Source organism: Arvicanthis niloticus, chromosome 30 (genome assembly GCF_011762505.2).
Source record: "Arvicanthis niloticus isolate mArvNil1 chromosome 30, mArvNil1.pat.X, whole genome shotgun sequence".
In the NCBI taxonomy this organism is placed as follows: Eukaryota; Metazoa; Chordata; class Mammalia; order Rodentia; family Muridae; genus Arvicanthis; species Arvicanthis niloticus.
Window position 1 is genome coordinate 16,732,994 of NC_133438.1, and position 19,632 is coordinate 16,752,625.

The 19,632-nt window shown below is 35.5% G+C and overlaps 1 protein-coding gene across 2 annotated transcripts in view; it reads left to right on the plus strand.

Annotated features, from left to right (window-relative positions):
• Window positions 1-19,632, plus strand: part of Lama2 (laminin subunit alpha 2) — a 572,138-nt gene that overhangs the window by 235,483 nt on the left and 317,023 nt on the right. For both annotated transcript variants that reach the window (XM_076927972.1, XM_076927973.1), the window contains exons 8-10: window positions 5,749-5,927; window positions 8,897-8,996; window positions 11,883-12,043. In XM_076927972.1, the coding sequence (XP_076784087.1) occupies window positions 5,749-5,927; window positions 8,897-8,996; window positions 11,883-12,043 (440 nt within the window). The remainder of the gene's footprint in view (window positions 1-5,748; window positions 5,928-8,896; window positions 8,997-11,882; window positions 12,044-19,632) is intronic.

Sequence of the window (19,632 nt, forward strand, 5' to 3'; positions counted from 1 at the left end):
ACATGAACATTCAAACATATGTAGACACAAAACCACAAAACCACATGTAAAATGTACAATAAAAAAACATACAATGATCACACACACACACATCAAAAACAAATATGCATAGAAACATACACACAAACATGAAAACTCACAAAAAAGATACACAAGCACATACATAAACATACAAACACTCAAAAACATACAAAGACACAAAATACATAGAAACACAGAGAAATACAAAGAAACACAAAGATATACACATGAACATACACAACCACTCACAAATACATGTAGAATTACACACAAAGACACAAACACAAAAGCATGCAAACACACACATAGACAGGAACACAACATCTTTTGTGTTTCTATGAGTATAACAGAAACACAAACACCCAATACCCACATAGTTACATAGAAATGGAAATGAGTAATCTGTGAAACTTAGAGTCTATGTATTTGCCTTCTAAGCACAGAAACTTGTGAAATGGTCTTCAATCTGTATTAGCATTTTAGGTCCAAGTAATCACTTACAACCCACCCAGTAGCCTTTAAACACTCATCAGCTAATAGAGTCCAGTCAAAGGTGAGGGATTGTCTTCATGCTAGAGCCAGTCTATTAACCAAAAATGAAAGGACTCATTAATCACACTTAGGATGTACAGTGCTGATGAGCAATATCTGGGAAAGATAATGTAAGGTGACAAGGATGTCAGGGCATGAAGCTTTGTGGACATGAGTATCCCTCTTTAAATTGACATTTTAAATTGTATGGATTTATGGGGTCCCATGTGTTAATTATATATACATGTTTGCATGCTGCTAAAACCTTAAAACACTATCCTGTCTCATTGGTAATGCTATCGAAACCCATTCTTCTGTGGACTAGGCAGTATATTAATTATCATTTTGGATAATACATTACAGCCCTATAAATGAGATTACGGAAACTATTCTATTTAACAGTAAGTTAGGAAGCAGTAAACAACCTTTGGCCTTCTCCCTCTCCCACCCCTTTGCCCACTTTTAATAATCAACACTCTCAAATATTATGCACCTATGTTTATTAGACTAAACATATAAGTGAGGCCATATTGTATTTGTCTTTTGGTGCCTGGTTTATTACACTTAACATAATGTAACCCAGTTTCGTTCATTTGATGGCAACTGGAATGTTCCATCTTTTGTCTTAATAATATTCCATTGTGCATCTACTCCACATTTGTTAAATAGATATTGTCAGAACATAGTCTGGAAATGGAGTCATGTGAGAATTCTGAGTGCTTGTGAGAAAAGACTAAAAAAACAAGACAAGAACCTTGTGGCCTCAGTTTCTTCAAAACATAGAATTGCTTCATGTGCAATATAGTTTCATGCTCCTACCAGGCACAGTGGAGAGGAGTGAGTTTACTTCAGCTATTTTTATTCATGTGCCTCTATGGAAGAACAAGTTTTTGCCATGTGAGGCTTATACTTGTCCTCATGTGACTGTTCTTTACCATCAGAATATACGTTTTCTGATGCACTGAGTAAGTCAGCATGAGACTTTAACTAGGCCCCACTCTCCCAGGTTCACACTGCAGCTAGAGTGGTAAATAGTCATTAGATTGATTCCATGTATTGTCTGCGCTGAAGAGTGTTTTGATAATGTGGGAGGGAAATATGGTTTTGGCATACTGATTATTAATAGTCAAAATGCTCCTAGATATAGATTCTTCATAACAACACCAAGATAGAACTGCTCACAATCACCTGTGGTGATTATTAGCACAATTTATGCTGTAACATTTGATGGACAATGGACACTAAAAGATAAGACAGAAATAATAAATAGTGAATGACGTGCCAACCAGAGTTCATACTTTAAATCATCATCTTGGAGATAAAAGGAATGTGTCTGTCTTCTTCTGAGGGAACTGACTAAAATGCGTACCTCCAATGTTTATGTCCTAATTTGGTGATGTAGCCTACCCTGGTGACCTAAATTCTAGAAAGTTCTGTATCTATACATTTTCTTGGGCCAAGAATAGACCCAAACAGAGACCTCTGCAGAACTGTAGACATACTTACAGGAAGCCAAATTCAGCTGAATTCAGTATTAATATTTCAGTGAGTCAGCCCAAACCATATATACTTTAAGTTCAAGAAGTATGGCAGGCTTACTATCAAATAAGAAACACAAGTCCTATGTGTCGTGTACAACAATTGAGTATAAACTGTTTTTGTTTATGTTTATCATGGATCATATATTGGACATGATGAGACTTTGAGACAATTGAATAAAATATTTTTCAACCATAAATCACACCTTGTTTGAGATTTATGGGGCTACACATGTTATCTGTATTTTGAATGTCTTTCCTTTCTTCACATACACTGTTTATTCTTTGATATACTTCTATCTGTTTCTACCTGTTTCTATCATTAGTGGACATGCATAGAGGCTTAGCTGCCACTGAATGCTCAACACCACTGGAAGGCCACTCTTTGCTCTCGGGCATCTGTTCTTAGATAATTTTGAAATATTAGGGATTTTATGTCCTTTATTTGTAGGGTGGAGGGGGTACATTTCCATAGTCTGAAGACTAAGGATTTTCAAAAACCAGAAATTAATGGTGGATATCTTAATCATAAGCCTAGCTAAGCATCTCACCATTGAAAATGTATCCATTTCTTAACATGAAATTTCTCTTTTCCAAGTTTAAGATTTAGGAAAGTCTCATGTGATAGGAAAACCCTCTCTGTACAAAACATAATCACTAATTAATTTGAGTTTAATTTGGATTTTTACTGATCTAGCTTATTTAAAGTAAGATGTATCTCTAAAAAGTTACAAATTTTCATTGTGTTACTAAGACATTTTAAGGATTTTCTGTGGGGGTAGAAAGTTGCTGATGGCAGAGTAGAAAATGGCTCACTGAGAGAAGACACCATCCTCATCCTCTGAAGCCAGATACCCCTTTCTGGTACAGTGCCATTGGTGTTGATATACAGATGGAGGGTCCTGGTTACAGGGTGAGGACTGCCATTCCAACATCAAACATTAGCTCCCATTCTACAACTCAACATCCATTCTAATAATTGGGTTGATAAAAATTCAGTATTATATCATACGTCCATCTACACTGACAGCAGAAATGTGCACTGTTCCTTACAATATATTTTTTAAAGAGGATGTTTAAATATTTGTGTGAATTTTCCTAAACCCATAAAGTAATTTTTAATGCACACAGGCTCATGTTTATTTCTGTGTAGGCCCTGAAATAAAGCTCAAAACTCTACAAATATAATAAAATTATTATATTTTAAATTGAAAGTCAGCAGGCTGGAAAATTTTTTTTCAACAGCCATGACAAGGAGATATCATTCTTACTATATTGGAAAATCTTACATGGCAGTAAGAAAACCAATAATGCTGTTATGAGCAAAAACCAAAGCAGTTTTATGTCTTTGATGGCATTCATAATTTAGACAAAAAAAGGATACTAACACACCAATTAAGACAATGGAAATATTGTTTGATTTGTCAGTGTTTGTATTCATCCTTCTAACTAATATGTGTATGTTTACTGTGTCTAATAATGGTATTAAAAGCATGATAAAATACAGTGTTGGTGAGGTTATGGGGCATGGCTTTCACTCCATGACTATGGGTGGAGATAATATAACATTTTAGTATGCCCATTTTTCAGTTTATTATAATTCAAGTTGACATAACCTTAGTCTAAAAAAATTATACTTTCATAAATTTAACCCAAAGGTGGTATCATATATGTGCACATTCTGACTCCCTTTGTATTATTTTTAATTGCTTTTACTAATTTATTTCTTGAAGAATATCTCTCCAGGATTCCTTTTTTAAGTATTTTGCATTTACAAAACAAATGAAAGAAGTAAGTCATAAAATGGCACTAAATTTGAAATTACTCCTCAAAACCTCTCCTTAACACAGGAAAGAGTTTAGGTTCATAAACCGGATCCTAACTCTCAGCCGTACCACTTGACTTCAGTATGTATGCACTGCTGTTTAAGGACAAACCTTATAACAACCTGTAACTGTCCATTAGCAGGGTACTGACACATACCTCCTCTGATCTTTGTAGCCTTAGGTGATACTCAAGTGATATGCTAAGAACTGCTGTTATTAGTAAGGCCAGACAGTTCAGAAAATATACATACATAAAACAGCTGTGTATATATATGCACACTGTGTGTGTGTGTGTGTGCACATGCACGTGCACCTTCTAATACACAAGTACAAATCAATGAAAGAACACAGAACCAAATCTTTTGGAGACTTCACAATAGCTTTCCCTGATTCTTACCCTCATAAAAATTTCACATACATACCATAGCTTTACACAGCCTTTTTTGGGAAAAGTTACCCTTCTCCCCGCTTGCACTGTCTAGAATTCCTATAATACAACATGAAAAGACAAAGAGGAAAAGGAGCAGGATAAGTTGATCACATGCATTAAAAAGGCATTATGGTGATGGTGTTACAGTGATGGTGTTATGGTCATGGTGTTATGGTCATGGTGTTATGGCTATAGTTTTATATCCATCATCTCATCTGACCAACTGATGTTTTTAGACACCTCCATCTACTAATAACTACTGACTGTCACATGTTTATAAGGAAACATCACATATGAAGACATTACTCATATCACATGACTGCTAACCCAAGGCAAATTCATCCGATCCACACTACCTCAGGATCTCATTCTGTCCCGATTTCTTGACACCTGCTGTAACGGGCTTTTCTACCTGTGCCCAGTTCTCAAATAATGACTCTGAGACTTAAGCTGTGGCTCCCTCACCAACTAGCTCATAACTTACATAATCCAGTTATTTTATTCTGTGTGTGCCAAATGGTGCTTACCTCTCCTCAGTTAAATGTGTTTGTCTTCCTCAGAGTCTAGGTGAATCTCCCACTCTTTATTCTCTCCCAGCATTCTTATCTCTGTACTGGAACTCCCACCTATTATTACTTCCTGCCTTTTGCTAATAGGCCATCAGCTTTTTTTGGACAGGTGATAGTTCCATACAGTGCACAAGATATTCTCTCTACAACCTATCATGCATTTGTCTCATTGTCTGGGAAGGATCTGGGAGGACTGTAGCAATGTTTAGAACGCAAACTCCTGAATGTAATTCCAAAACAGTGTCCAATAGAGACAAGGATACCTTGTATGTGAAATCACTTTCTCTGGCTTGGTTTAGTGATGTATGAAGAGAGTTGAATTGTAAATGAAACCAATAATATCAAATATAGAATGACTATCAGAGAATCTGGCCCCTTGAAAAGTTTTATGTGTTATTAATTATGACAAAAAGAATATATTAACACTTCCCTGTCCATTTGCCCACAGCATGTAGTACAGAGGGTCACCTATGGGCATTATCCATCATAGATTATGTTGTTGTTAATAATTGAGTGGTTTGTTCAATAACTTATCTGTCATAATAGATTGTAGGTTAAACTATATGGAATTGTAATTATATTTGAAAAACCAGTGAACTATTGGCATTTCACTACTCAGTTCAATTTATAGATTTTAATTATTTCAAATCCCATTACAAATATACATATATATGCATATATATATATATATATATATATATATATATATATATATAATAAGTACAAATGCCTTGTTAATAGATTTATGTTTCTATGCTATATGGATAATAAAATAGTTTTAAATATATTTAAAGCCTGAAATCAGTACTTACTGCTTTTTATTCTGACTGTAGCATGCAATTGTCATGGAAAAGCAGAAGAATGCTATTATGATGAAGCTGTTGCCAGCAGAAATCTAAGTTTAAACATACATGGAAAGTACATCGGAGGGGGTGTGTGCATCAACTGCACACACAACACGGCTGGGATCAACTGTGAGACATGTATTGATGGATTCTTCAGACCAAAAGGGGTAAGGAACACCTTTTTTCATAAAGTTTCATTTTTGCTCGAGTGTGTTTTCCAAACAAATAAGGTCTGTAGTACACTGGACTTCATACTTTAAGAGGTGACTGAGAACTTTTCTTATCTCAAAGTGTCACATCTCCTTAAGGATGTGATATATGGTGTTATAACCACTCCAGAAATGTTTATTTTGTCTTTTTCCAATTGGTCGTGATTCCTGAAAAACTATCTTCTGATCTTAGAATATTAATTCAGTTTATCTTTCAGTAAACATAAAACAAACCAACAAACAAAAACACTAGAATCATATAGTACTTATTCATTTGTGTTTTCATTTCTCACATCAAAAAATTTCAAGATTTATTTATCCATGTTATATGCACCAATAATTGCTCATTATAGGACTGATAATATACTTTTGCATAAGTAAATAAGGTCATTCAGTCCATTCTCCTCTCGTTGGATATTCAGGTGGTTTTTTGACTCTGATTAGCTTCTACAAGCAAGTCTATATATGCCATGTTATGGTCATTTTAATTTAGCTTCTGGAAATACTTAAGAATAAAATAAAATAAGTACTTCCTTATTTCAAAGGACAGGTCTATATTTAAATTTATAAGAAATTGTCACTTGTTATCAAATTGTCAATGACATTTTACACACTGGCCAAAAGTATTTGATGTTTATGAGATTTTTTACTCCACTGTTCTTTATGGTTGACATTGGTTTTTGGATCTCAGTCATTCTAATAGTTTAAAACTCTCTCATATATTTAATTTTGATCTCATGTGCCTGTTGGTCATTTGTGTGTCATCTATCTTGAAGCATATGTTCAAGTAAAGATATTTTTCTTTTCTTATTTATAAAATTTTATTTTTAATTTTTAGGCAACATCTTGAACAAATTTTTGTATTTAGCATGAAATAATGATTTAGACTTCCTACTGGTCCTTTGGGAATCACATGATGTGGTCATAGAATGTGAACCAATTGTACAGACACATTCCCTGAGCACTAAACTCAGTTCACTTGGAGTTGAATGATGCAGGTTCACTCCATACCGTATTTGGAACAAGGCTCTCCTTTCAGTAGGTTGTTTGAATTTATATCATTTTAAAATTATTTGGTTTATTTTTGAGATTATAATTGTATCACTTCACACATCCATTGATTTCCTCTAAATTCTTCCATGTACCTTCTACCCACCATTTCAGGTTTTTATTTTTAATTTGTGGCCTCTTTTTTCATTAATTGGTATTATATATGTGTGTTTGGGGGGGGGGAGGTCTGTATAATGTTACTTGTATGTTTTCAGACTGGCCAAGTGCACACCAGTTGGTGACTCATAGAATTTTACAATCAAAATTTCAAATAAAGATAATATTCCTTGCTATTTGTTTAGAATCTATATATAAATAAGAAAAAAGAATATCATATTAAATTGAGCCATCTTAGGAATACATCATAGCTCCATGTACTTTTCAAAACTTATTTGTAACAATAATTTTGGAATAAAGACCTTACATAACCTTAGTTAAATGAAAATGGGCCTTTTGTTTTGTGTGTCCACAATAATGATTAATAGTTAGGTAAAACTTTTTCCCAATCCTTTCATGCTATTATTAAGAAAAAAATTAATACTGAGTTTATCATCTGTATTGATTGAAAATGCATTTCTTTGTTCTAGCAATCTGAAGGTATTCTCTAGATTTGCACTTAGACTCTTGTCTACAAATAATGCCAGGCTCACTCTTTACTTTGAAATATTTATGCTGATGTTAAATAGAAATGGTGAGAACTGACATTTTTATTTTGTTCTCACTTTAAATATAAACATAATAATTCACTATTGAGCGTGATGTGAGTTATGGGATTTTTATGGATGCCGTTTATCAGATTCAGCACCTTCTTTGCTCTTCCCAGGTATCTGAGCACTTTTATAATAAAAAAAAAAATGCTGAGGCATTTTGTCAAATGCTTTTCTGCATCTATTAAAATAAATATAGGCATTTTCACTTTCCCTGTTAGTTTGATCATTTATATTCATTTTCAAGGTATCAAAACAATTTTGCATTTCTGTATCAGGTACAGTTAATTTATAAAATAATATAATTTTCATGCATGGGGTGATTTTATTTAGTTAAAGACTTTTGTCTTGCTGTACAGGGGGTTTGGAACTTTAATTTTCTGTTTTTAAAGTTTTTTTTCTCAATCATTTGTAGTAGGCTTTACCAGCCTCAGACAAAAGAATGAGGAATGCTTCCTTTTTTTTTTTTTTTTCAGATTTAAAAAAAAAATGTATAGGATGAAAATTAAACCTGCTCCAAACATTTTAGAGTAGAATTCCCAAGTGAGGTAACTGAGGTTTGGATTTCTCCATTTTCATGGCTGCTTAGAATGAAATTTGATATTAATTAATTTTTAAAATTAGATAAATGGCTAAACCTAAGAGGTTTTGTATTTTTGCTTCTTGTGTGTATGGCAAGGTCTCATAAGGTAGGTGTTATCAAATTAAAACCTCCTAGGCAGAGGAGAAAGATTGAGGAACTAGGAGGGATTAGGAAGACAATTAGAGCCAGACAGTGGTGGCCCACGCCTTTAATCCCAGCACTTGGGAGGCAGAGGCAGGGGGATTTCTGAGTTCAAGGCCAGCCAGGGCTACACGGAGAAACCCTGTCTCGAAAAACCAAAAAAAAAAAAAAAAAAAAAAAAAAAAAAGACAAATATAGACAACTAACCTGGACCCTGGGAAGCTCCCAAAGACTGAGCCACCAACCAGTAAGTAGTAAATGTATACCCACCTAGCAAAATTGAATTTTAGAAGTCTACCAATCCTTGTCAAAGATAAATGCTTTTAATTTTATCAATATAATCTGTAGTGTAGTTTTAAAATCAATTTGTCCTGAATTGTTTGCTGAGTTGAAGATATTGGCATTTTTATTACTCTTGATTCAAACCATATCAAATTATTTTTCAGGTATCACCAAGTTATCCGAGACCATGTCAGCCATGTCACTGTGATCTAGCTGGCTCCCTTAGTGAAGTCTGTGTCAAGGATGAGAAATATGCCCAGCGAGGTGAGACACAGTGGAGAACTGTTGCTCTGGAGAAAAGATGCCAAACATCATTTTTTTTTTTTTTTTGCAGAGAATTTTTCAGTAATTCCATTCACATGGCCAGAATTCTGACATCCAATGGTGTTCCCTATAAGACCTCATTTTTTCACTGTAATAACTTATTTTGTGCTGAACTATATCGTTTGAAAGCAAACAAAAATATTAATCATGCACATGCCTTGATGTATGTGTAAGGTAACATGTCACTTTATTATAGGATAAATTCTTAGAAATTTGTCATTAAGCACATTAATTGTAGAAATGCCACAGTGGGTATTATACAAACTTTGGTGTCACCAAGCAGTACAATCTTATGGGACCACTGTCATCTAGATGATGTGTCCTTGATAAAAGGGATGTTATATGACAATTGTGTGTGTATAGGTAGGGTATAAAGAGAGAAGGTATTTATGTATAAGACACACATATTATATATACAATGTTTTATGTCCTGTTACTTAGATCGCTCTGTAACTTCACTGGTTCCAGTATAAGTTGACAGTGTTGAGAGATGTGTGTGCAGCATTGGGAGCACATAAAATCACAACGTGGGATGTAGGTGATACCACGTATGAGGGAAGGGTCACAGATGGGCAGTACTATGAGGTGAAATCAAATACTCCGAGAATTAAGATTCAGAATAAACTCTCAACATCAAGGAATCAAGTGTGGCAACAGAATAAAATTACTATTTGGGAGCTGCTTTCAGGCTAGTTGCCTTGGATGAGTGGCATGCTGCAACTAGCAAATAGTAATGGCTGTGTGCATTTTTGCCTTAATAACCTTAAGTTAAAGCCTTTCGTCATGAAGTCTTTCCGTTTTTCAAATGACAAATAAATCCTAATACTGTTATGAATGACATTAAGTTCCACACTAAAATAAGTACATTGCTTGAAAAAAACTATTAGAAATAAAAAAATAGGAATATCTGTACATAATATAGTGGTAATTTAGAAGCAATATTAATAAATTTTTATAAAGAGAAACAATTTAATACTGTCCTCCTTTTCTTATTCCACTTTTTTCCTTTTATTGGATCCTGAAGGGAAATTGAGGGCACTGAAAATTTTGAGTTGCCATATGGGAGATGGACTTGAACCAGGGTCCTCTGGAAGAGTATAAAGTATTCTTAACCATAGATCCTTCTCTCCAGCACCTATAATCAGTACTGCTCTGAGGCAAAAATCAAACAAAAAATTACTTTATTCCATCTTTATCACTATAAACTGAGTATGATTTTAAGTTCTATTTCATGGCTCCAATTGCTATTTATGTAGCTATTTTTACTTTTCCTCACACTTTCCTGATAATATACTCATGTTCTGTGTTTCATATTTCCAGCCATTTTCAAGACTCCTGTGCACATTATAAAAACATATTCTTAACAGTAGTTCAATGTGTGCTTGACTTATTCGTGCTCACTATTCCTCTTTTCCCATGTTCTCTTATACTGTATTACTGCATTTTGTTACACTTTGTTTGATGGGGAACACAGTTTATTTTCTTGACATGGATGTTTTGTCTATATATATATATATATATATATATATATATATACATACATATATATATAAACATGTATGCATATATATACACATACATATATACACATATATATGCATATATATGTGTATATATATGTGTGTGTATATATGTGTATATAATATATATGCATATATATACATATATATACACGTATACATGCATATATATGCGTATATACATATATACATATACACATATACACATATACACATATACATATATACACATATATACACATATATACACATATATAGACATATATACACATATATACACACACACACATATATATATTTATATATATATATATATATATATATGTCATATGAGTGTCTGGTACCAGCAGAGGCCAGAACAGCTTGTGGAATCCCCTGGAACAGGAGTTACAGATGATTGTGAGCACCATATTGGAACTTGGAACCAAACCTGCTCCTCTGTAAGATGTGCAAGTGCTCCTAACTGCATAACCATCTCTCTAGCCACTTGTTTTAAACATTTTTTTTTACAGATACAATTGCTATGTTTGCATAACCACTTGCATTTTTATTAGGCTCCAAAGACCCTTTAGTTATAGCTTTAGTGACATATGTGAGAAAAGAAGGTCATTTAAACCAACATGAGAAAGGTACATACAAACTTATAGAGACTGAAACACATATATATTATAACTTCCAGTTTAGTGTGTTTATATAATTTCTAGGTGAGCAAACTAGTACTTGTTCCTTCTCTTGGGCCTCTTTTCCTCATGTTGGTTTATCTCGTCCAACTTTGATGTGATAGTTTTTGTTTTATCTTATTATATTTTATTTTGATATGAATAACAACTTAGCCATGAGGGTAAAGGATAGGGACACTGGGTATATTAACTGCTCCAGGGCAGGTTTCATGTTTAGGAGTAGCTGGCCAACATATGATGGACTCCACAGTTTTTCTGTGTATTTTTATTTAATTAGAGCTTGATATGAGTGTGTGTGTGTGTGTGTCTGTCTGTTTGTATGTGTGCTTTTATTTATGGTGGTGTTGTATTCTGTTTTTTAGGTTTTGCTGTTGTGTTAGGTTTTGAGAAAGAACGTAATGTTGAATTGGTATGGAGTGGGAAGAATCTGGAAGGAATTAGGGGTGGGGAAGAATATGACTAAAATATATTTAAATTTAAAATTGCTTTAAATTTATAAATAATAGAATTTAAAAAAAAACTAATTTTGTGATCAGAATCCAATTTAACAGTTGCTGTGATTGAAACTTAAATAATTAAACCTATTTCCCTTTGAACATGTCAATATGCAATGTTTCTTCCTTTAGGGTTGAAACCTGGATCCTGTCACTGCAAAACTGGCTTTGGAGGCATGAACTGTGATCGCTGTGTCAGGGGTTACCATGGTTACCCAGACTGCCAACCCTGTAACTGTAGCGGCTTAGGGAGCACAAACGAGGACCCTTGTGTTGGGCCCTGTAGCTGTAAGGTACGTTGGTTAATTTGATTATGTTACACTGTTGAGACATAGGGCAGCTTCTCTGTTATGTCTGCTGCTACTAGGCATTCGTATAGCTTCTCCTGTGCATATGACTATCTATTATGTGAATACTACTCTATGTGTCATTAAATGCTGAACCGGCTCACTGCTATTAGTGGTCTATGTCATTTTATAAAAAGTGATTTTTTTTCTCCCATTGCATGTATCACTTGAAAAGCTTTCAAATGAAAATGAGATACCTTTGTATCTGCTTCCTAAAAGAATTCTGTTGAGGATTTAATTTGGGATTTTAAAAAATAATCCCGTAAAATCTGAGTGGAGATAGGTCTTTAAATTTTTTCACTATGTTTAAACTCTTCTGTCTCATTAGCAACGTGAAAGAAGGCCTAGTGGAATTGATTAAAGATTTGGCTTGTTCTCCCATGAGTACTTTCAGGAAGGCAATTTTATTTCTTGTACATAATCAGCTAATAGCTCATCATGTTAACACTAAGGGACATATAACACCTGTAACCTCCACACACAGGAAACAGAAGCAAGCACAAATTCAAAATGATAGGACTGGTTTGTTTCAGCTACAGAAGTCTATTCATGGTGGGTGTTGTTTTGTTTTGTTTTGTTTTGTTTTGTTTTTCGAGACAGGGTTTCTCTGTGTAGCCCTGGCTGTTCTGGAACTCACTCTGTAGACCAGGCTGGTCTCGAACTCAGAAATCCACCTGCCTCTGCCTCCCAAGTGCTGGGATTAAAGGCATGCGCCACCACCACCCAGCTTATTCATGGTGTTTTGATTAATGTGTAACTGTATTTTCTGATGCAGTGAGCAATCTTTTTTAAATAATAACATGCACATTATTATAAACATGAAAATAATTTTGATATCTTCAATGGAGCCTTACTAAGAGCAAAGACAGTTATATTAAAACTTTCCTTTCCTTTACTAATTTATTACACTTATTTACATATATCTGGTAATAGTTGGTACACATGTATTTTGGTGTATGCAAATATTGTAGCATAATAAAATATTTTTAATATTAAATACTTATTAAAAATATTTCTAAAATGCCATATAGTACATTATTTGTATACTTTATGTATATTTACTGTATATACTTATAATAATAATAAAACTATATATAGTTTATGTAATACACATGTTTAATATTAGAGACTATTTAAGCACCTATCTTGGTCTATTGAAACTGGACCACTTATTGCCTTTACAGTGACCAGAGTGCTGTTATGAAAGCTCTCATGTGTTGAAGTATAATAAATTTTCTAGATTTAGTGCATTGCATTCCAGTATTATCTGAAATGAAAAATTGTTCTCTAAGACCAGTACTGAACCCCTGTGATTGAGTGGTGGCTTGGTTCAGGCCCCCACTCCTGCACTGAATGCTGCAGAGGACACCTGACAGCCTTCATTTCTTCTTCTCTAATAAGCACTGGGAAAAACATTGTGCATGCTTCCTTGCTTTCCCAGAGTATGGCAGCCATCTCTCATTTTGTCATTTGCTCCGGTCCAGGACAGGTAGGGCTAAGCTGAAAATGGGAGAGGAGCTTTGTGAGTCTCTAGAACACAGGATTCAAGCAGGAGGAAAGACATACTTTTAGATACACACCTTTAAAGGAGAGGCTGGGCATCTGCTCTGTTTAAGGAATGATAGAAGAGATAGACAAGCTTCATCTCATTCAGCATCTTCGGGAGGCAGGACCAAAAGGCTGGAGCAGGAGAGCTATGGAGATTAGTTGTGCTCTCAGGGACAGCTCTGCAAGCTCTCTTCAAGTCTTGTAAAGATTGTGACATTGATGAGAAAAATGCCTCCATGAAGACACTTGAAGCCCTAAGCACGTGATTTAAATACTACCACAACCAGGAATTTAAAAATCATAAAAATGATTTAAAATTGACTAAATAGCATCATTAAAAGCAATGTCTTTCAACAGTGTTATATTTTAAATAGAAAACACCAGCTCTTAAGAAGTCTTATGATACAATTTTGCAGAAAGCTAGTTTCATATGATGCCAACCAAACTTTTAATATATAAAAAATATACAGACATAGTGTGAGTTAGTTATATCACAAAATTATGTCACAACATAATTATATCATGGTGTCTTATAATGAACTATATCACAATGTACAGACAACACAATGTGATGAATTGCACATTGTCTCTTGTTTACAAGAATGATAAATAGCTAAGTATTTAAAACAGTCATGCACACAATTTATATACTAAAATAAGCACCCAGTAGTGCATAAAGAAATGAGATATGTTCTTCTTTTTTTAAAGTATGATTTGAAACAATTGTGCCAATTTATTAAAAAGATAAATGGATCAAAATGCATTATGAGAAGAAAAATGTGACTGGATGCTTATAATAAAATGATAAATGTTTTCTCTCAGTATAAAGTATGTATGTATGTATGTATGTATGTGTAAACATGTGTATCCATGTTTTATTAATATTGAAATAATTATCTTTAGGCATTTATGAGTAAAATATAAAATTGATATAAGTAATAGGTATATAAGTATGCATTTGTAAAACACATACTATTTAATAATAATTCGCATATATTTCTTTATATTTTTACATAAGAATTTTTCATAACTGTCTTTTAAAAATGCTCTTATTTTTCAAATTTTTAAATTGCATCTATTGATTCAGTGTGTGTGTGTGTGTGTGTGTGTGTGTAGGCACAATTCCACAGCACTCCTATAATTATCAAAGAGAACTTACAGGAGACGGTTCTTTCATTACTTGTTGTGAAGCATGGGAATTGAACTCTGGTTGTCAGTTTGGCAACCAGCACCTTATGTGTAGAGTTGTCTGATTGGCCTGGCTTGCTTTTCATGGTTTTCTTGAGAAAGAGCTATCCATTGGGTATGAAAACAATTTTAAAAACGTTCTTCAATAGGGAACCTGAGGCCTATTTTTTTCTTCTGTGAATTTTAAGTGACAGAGATTTTAAATGCTCTTCTAAACTTATTGAGATAGTCACAACATTTCCAGCTTCTATTCTATATATATAATATATATAATATATATATATATTATATATATAATATATATAGAATATGCTCTATTCAAACATATAGATTGGTTGGATAAAGACAGCTAGTAAACTTAAAAATACTTAGATTCACGAAATATATGGGAGTTACTAGTTTCAGACCAAAGACAAAATCTGTTAGACCTAAGCTCAAGCCAATTTGAGTAACAAGATTTGTGAGGTATAGGAAGAAGGTGACTCTTAGTTTTAGCATAAAGCCCAATATTTGGGGGGGGGGGGTTAATACCCTTGAATTGGCTCACATAAATAAATTGGAATTGAACTGCTTCTTTTAGGGACCTGAGAAATGTTTTCCAAATGTGGGGAGGAAACTATAGCTCAACTGAATTTATGGATGCAACTAAACAGCTCTCTGGAGCTCTGGAAGTAGAAAAGTTAATGGTTAATGAGTAACCAAATCCCGGAACCTGTGTGCCATGGGAAAGTAGGATTCTTCCCTTATGATATATAGATATAAAACAAACAGTGATATTCCAATTGATACCTTGGTGAGGGGGGAGGAGAGACAGAGACAGAAACAGAAAGACATACAGAGACAGAGAGACAGAGACAGAATGAATTGGTATTCAGCTAATTAGGAGCAGTAACATCAGGAGATGACTGTACCCTCTACTCTAGAAATTTCACATCTAAACATTTATCCTAAAGAAGTTTAGCAATACATATATACCTGGTATAATGAAACTAAGAAAAATAAAATCAGAAAAGTAGCAAAAATGAATTATAATAAGCTCACCTTCCTTGTCTATGTTTGTAATTTCTATAGTTTTCAACTCATCACAGGATAAAAAAAAATAGAGCTAGAAATTTACTACTGCTAAGTAAGTGTATTTGATTAACATGCACAAAACCCTAGATTTGATCCCAATACCACAAACTAATCAAAAATAGAATAAAGAAAAAGATATGTAAAGAGCAATTATGTATATGGACATGAACACCTTTCTCTTTTAATCCCCTAAATCTAGGGTAACAATCTTCCCAGAAAACGAAATAAAGTAGACATCTGAAGTATATGGAGTGAGAGAACTTTGTAGGAAAGGGATAGGGAGGAAAACAGGGGTTAGGATTAAGAGTGTGGAGTAGGAGGGATAGGAGAGGAAATAGAAATGAGTGGGGGCAACTCTGGGACAGGGGAGACCCTCAAGAGTCTTTGGGGATGCCTCTAGTTGAGATTTCTCCTAGTGGGGGATACGAAACTTGAACAGGCCACTTCGAACTTCCTGTGGAGGGAGGAGGATCCACCCACAAAACCTTCCACTCAAAATTTGTCCTGTCTGCAAGAAGTGTAGGGATAATGATGGAACAGAGACTGCAGGAATGGCCAACCAATGACTGACCCAACTTGAGACCATCCCATAGGAAAGAGCCAACCCCTGGCTCTAATGATTTTCTGCTATGCTTGAAGTCAGTAGCCTAGCATTACTGTCTTGTGAGAGGCTTCATCCAGCAGTTTATGATAAGAGATGCAGAGATACACCACCAAGCAAGGCAGAGCTCAGGGAGTCTTGTGGAAGTGTGGGGAGAAGAAAGGAGGGCGCTGGAATGGGAAAGGACTCCACAGGAAAACCTACAGAATAAACTAACCTGGGCCCATGGAGGCTCACAGAAACTGAACCACCAACCAGTGAGTATGCACTGGCTGAACATAGACCCCCTGCACATTTATTTGTAGCTGTATCTTTACCAATAGCTTCTCACAGTGCCAAGCCTCAGCTGTTCTTCATGACTCCTTAATACCTTCAAAACAAGTACCACCTGGGTGATTCATACACATTATCAAGTCCAGCTATAGCACAAGGTATAAACTTGGCTATCTCTGGAACACAGTTTCTGTGCGCTCTTAGAAAACACTTCCCAGATTTCACTTCAGTGATACTGGTTTCTTCTTAATCACAGCAAATTTCTTAGTTCCAGCTAACCAGCATCAATTATCTCAGTAGTCCCTTCTATTTTTGACTCTAAAACCAGAGCCATATGGTCAAAACTGAGTCTTTTTTGCTTGCTGGGGTTGGAATATGCCCCCTCCCTATTCTATTACCAGCTTTTTGTTTTCCAATTCTCTCACTGTCAAAGCTTGGCTGTCCTGCAACTGTCCTGCTCTGTAGATTATCCTTGAATGGAGAGGTTTGCATGGCTCTGTCTCCTGCATGGTGGGATTAAAGACAGGTATCATCACCACACCTGGACTTAAGCTTTTCTTGCTTTGTCCCAGGCTGGCCTTGATCAGGAATCTGCTTGTCTTTGTCTCCTGTGATTAAAAGTGTGTACCAATCTGCCTGGGCCTCAGCTTTTCATGGCCACTCTTCCTCAAGATCCAGCTCAAAAGCCTGTGTCTTTCACCCTTAAGACCTGGATCACAAGTACACCTTCCATTTCTGGATTGTAGTTCATTCCAGTTGAAAACTATTTTTTGATCAGCTGCAGATACAAACAATAAGATAAGCTGGGTGGGATCTTGCCCTGAGATCACCTCTTCCTTAATCTCTCTATCTTCTTGAAGACAGACTTCAGCTCCACTTCCTGGTGCCTCTTTATTACTCAAACCATGCATAATATAGTTTTCCTTTCTAAGCTTGCTATGCTTGTTCAGAAAGCTCTTCATTAGACTTAACCAGAGAACAAAGTCTTTGTTGGGCTTTTTTGAGACATCCTTTGTCAATGCAATTAATATAAATCTCTTTACCTTAGCTTTAGATAGACTCTTCAGACAAGGGCAAAAAACATCCGTATTCATCACCAAAATACCAGAAAAACAGTCTCTCAGCCACATATTTTTTTTTCCTCTGAAACATCTACAGCCAGGCTTCCACATTTCAAATTACCCTCAGCAACAACAGGCTTCCATATCCCGACTAGAATATTCCATTAAGCCCCACTTAAAGCATTGCACTACTTTCCAAATCTTAAGTCCCCAAATCCACATTCTTCCAAAAACAAAAGCATGATCAGACCTATTACAGCAATACCCTACCCTTGGTACCAACTTCTGTCTTAGGTAGGGTTTTACTACTGTGAACAGATACCATGATCAAGGCAACTCTTATAAGGACAATGTTTAGTTGGGGCTGACTTACAGGTTCAGAGGTTTAGTCCAGTATAATGAAGGTGGGCACATTGGAACATCCTGGCAGACATGGGGCTGGAGGAGCTGAGAGTTCCACCTCTTATCCTGAAAGCAGCTAGAAAAAGACTGGTTTCCAGGCAGCTAGAATCAGGGTCTTAAAGACCATTCCTACAGTGACAGATTTCCTGCCACAAGACCACAAGACCACAAGGCCACAAGACCACAAGGCCACAAGGCCACAAGGCCATATCAAACAAGGCCATACCTCCAAATAGTGCCACTCCCTGGGCCAAGCATATTGAAACCATCACTATGTGCAAACGGGAAACTGGTCTCAAATTCTTTTTCTTTGTTTCATCTTTGTGTAGTTTAGATATCAGAGTGACTGTTAAGTCTGGCATGGCCTTGATAGAGGTGGAATTACATGGTTCTCACCCATGGAACAGAACCAACAGGGCATGAGCCTCCAGGAATTTTGACATCCGCTATGGGCATAAGGCTTGTTTGTGTAATTATGTACATATTTTCATGCCCCCCTTTGAGGAATGTCCTCCCTGTTGAGGTTAATGAATTCAGGATATTAGAAACAGCATGAGTCCAGAAGTTGAGGGTATGTGTATGTCTTTAGCAAAATGAAAAATGCTGGGAACTTCAGGACAGCCCTTAAGTATGTGGAAAAGAACTCTTAAAAACACGAGTTCAAAGATACAATTTCTCAAATATGCAAAAATATAAGGATGCAATATGAATTGTCTAAGGGGTCTCTTAGATCTAAAGAAGCAGAGGCAGCTACAGTATGAACCAGTTTGGCAGAGAGATACAAAGACAGGCAGATACAAATTCAATCAGATTCCAGAGACAGAGAAAATTTAGGTCCAGGAATGATCAGAATGGTAATTCCAGGGGGGAGCTTCACCCAGCCATCTTAGTGCCTGTGCTTATGCTTGCTGTCTCTTCCTAAGAGTCAAAGGAATAAGGTCATGAGATACTGATTCATAGGATAATCAGAAGGGAACCTGGAGTAAATGACTCACTTGATATGTAATACAAAAGACTGGGCTTATGATGTGCAACAGATGAGCTCTCCAGAGAAATTTTTAGAATAGCAAGACAGAACTTCTTGGAGAACTGTCTCCTGCAAAGAATAGCCAGAGAAAGCTTTTTAGAGAGAAAGCTGTCTGGAGATCTCCAGAGAAAGCAGAACATAGAGAGCAATCTGGAAATCTGTCCTGAGTAGACCATAGTACACCAGCTCAGAACCACGATTTGACTTCCAGTTGTTTAATTTCACCACTGCTAGACACCCCTTCTCTCAGAATCCCTCTCCAAGCTGAGGCTGGTCCTTGGCAGGTGACTATAGTCTCACTGAATGAGTTTGGCAGTGTTCCTTCTGTTTTTATTTTGTGGAATACTTTGAGGAATTTGAG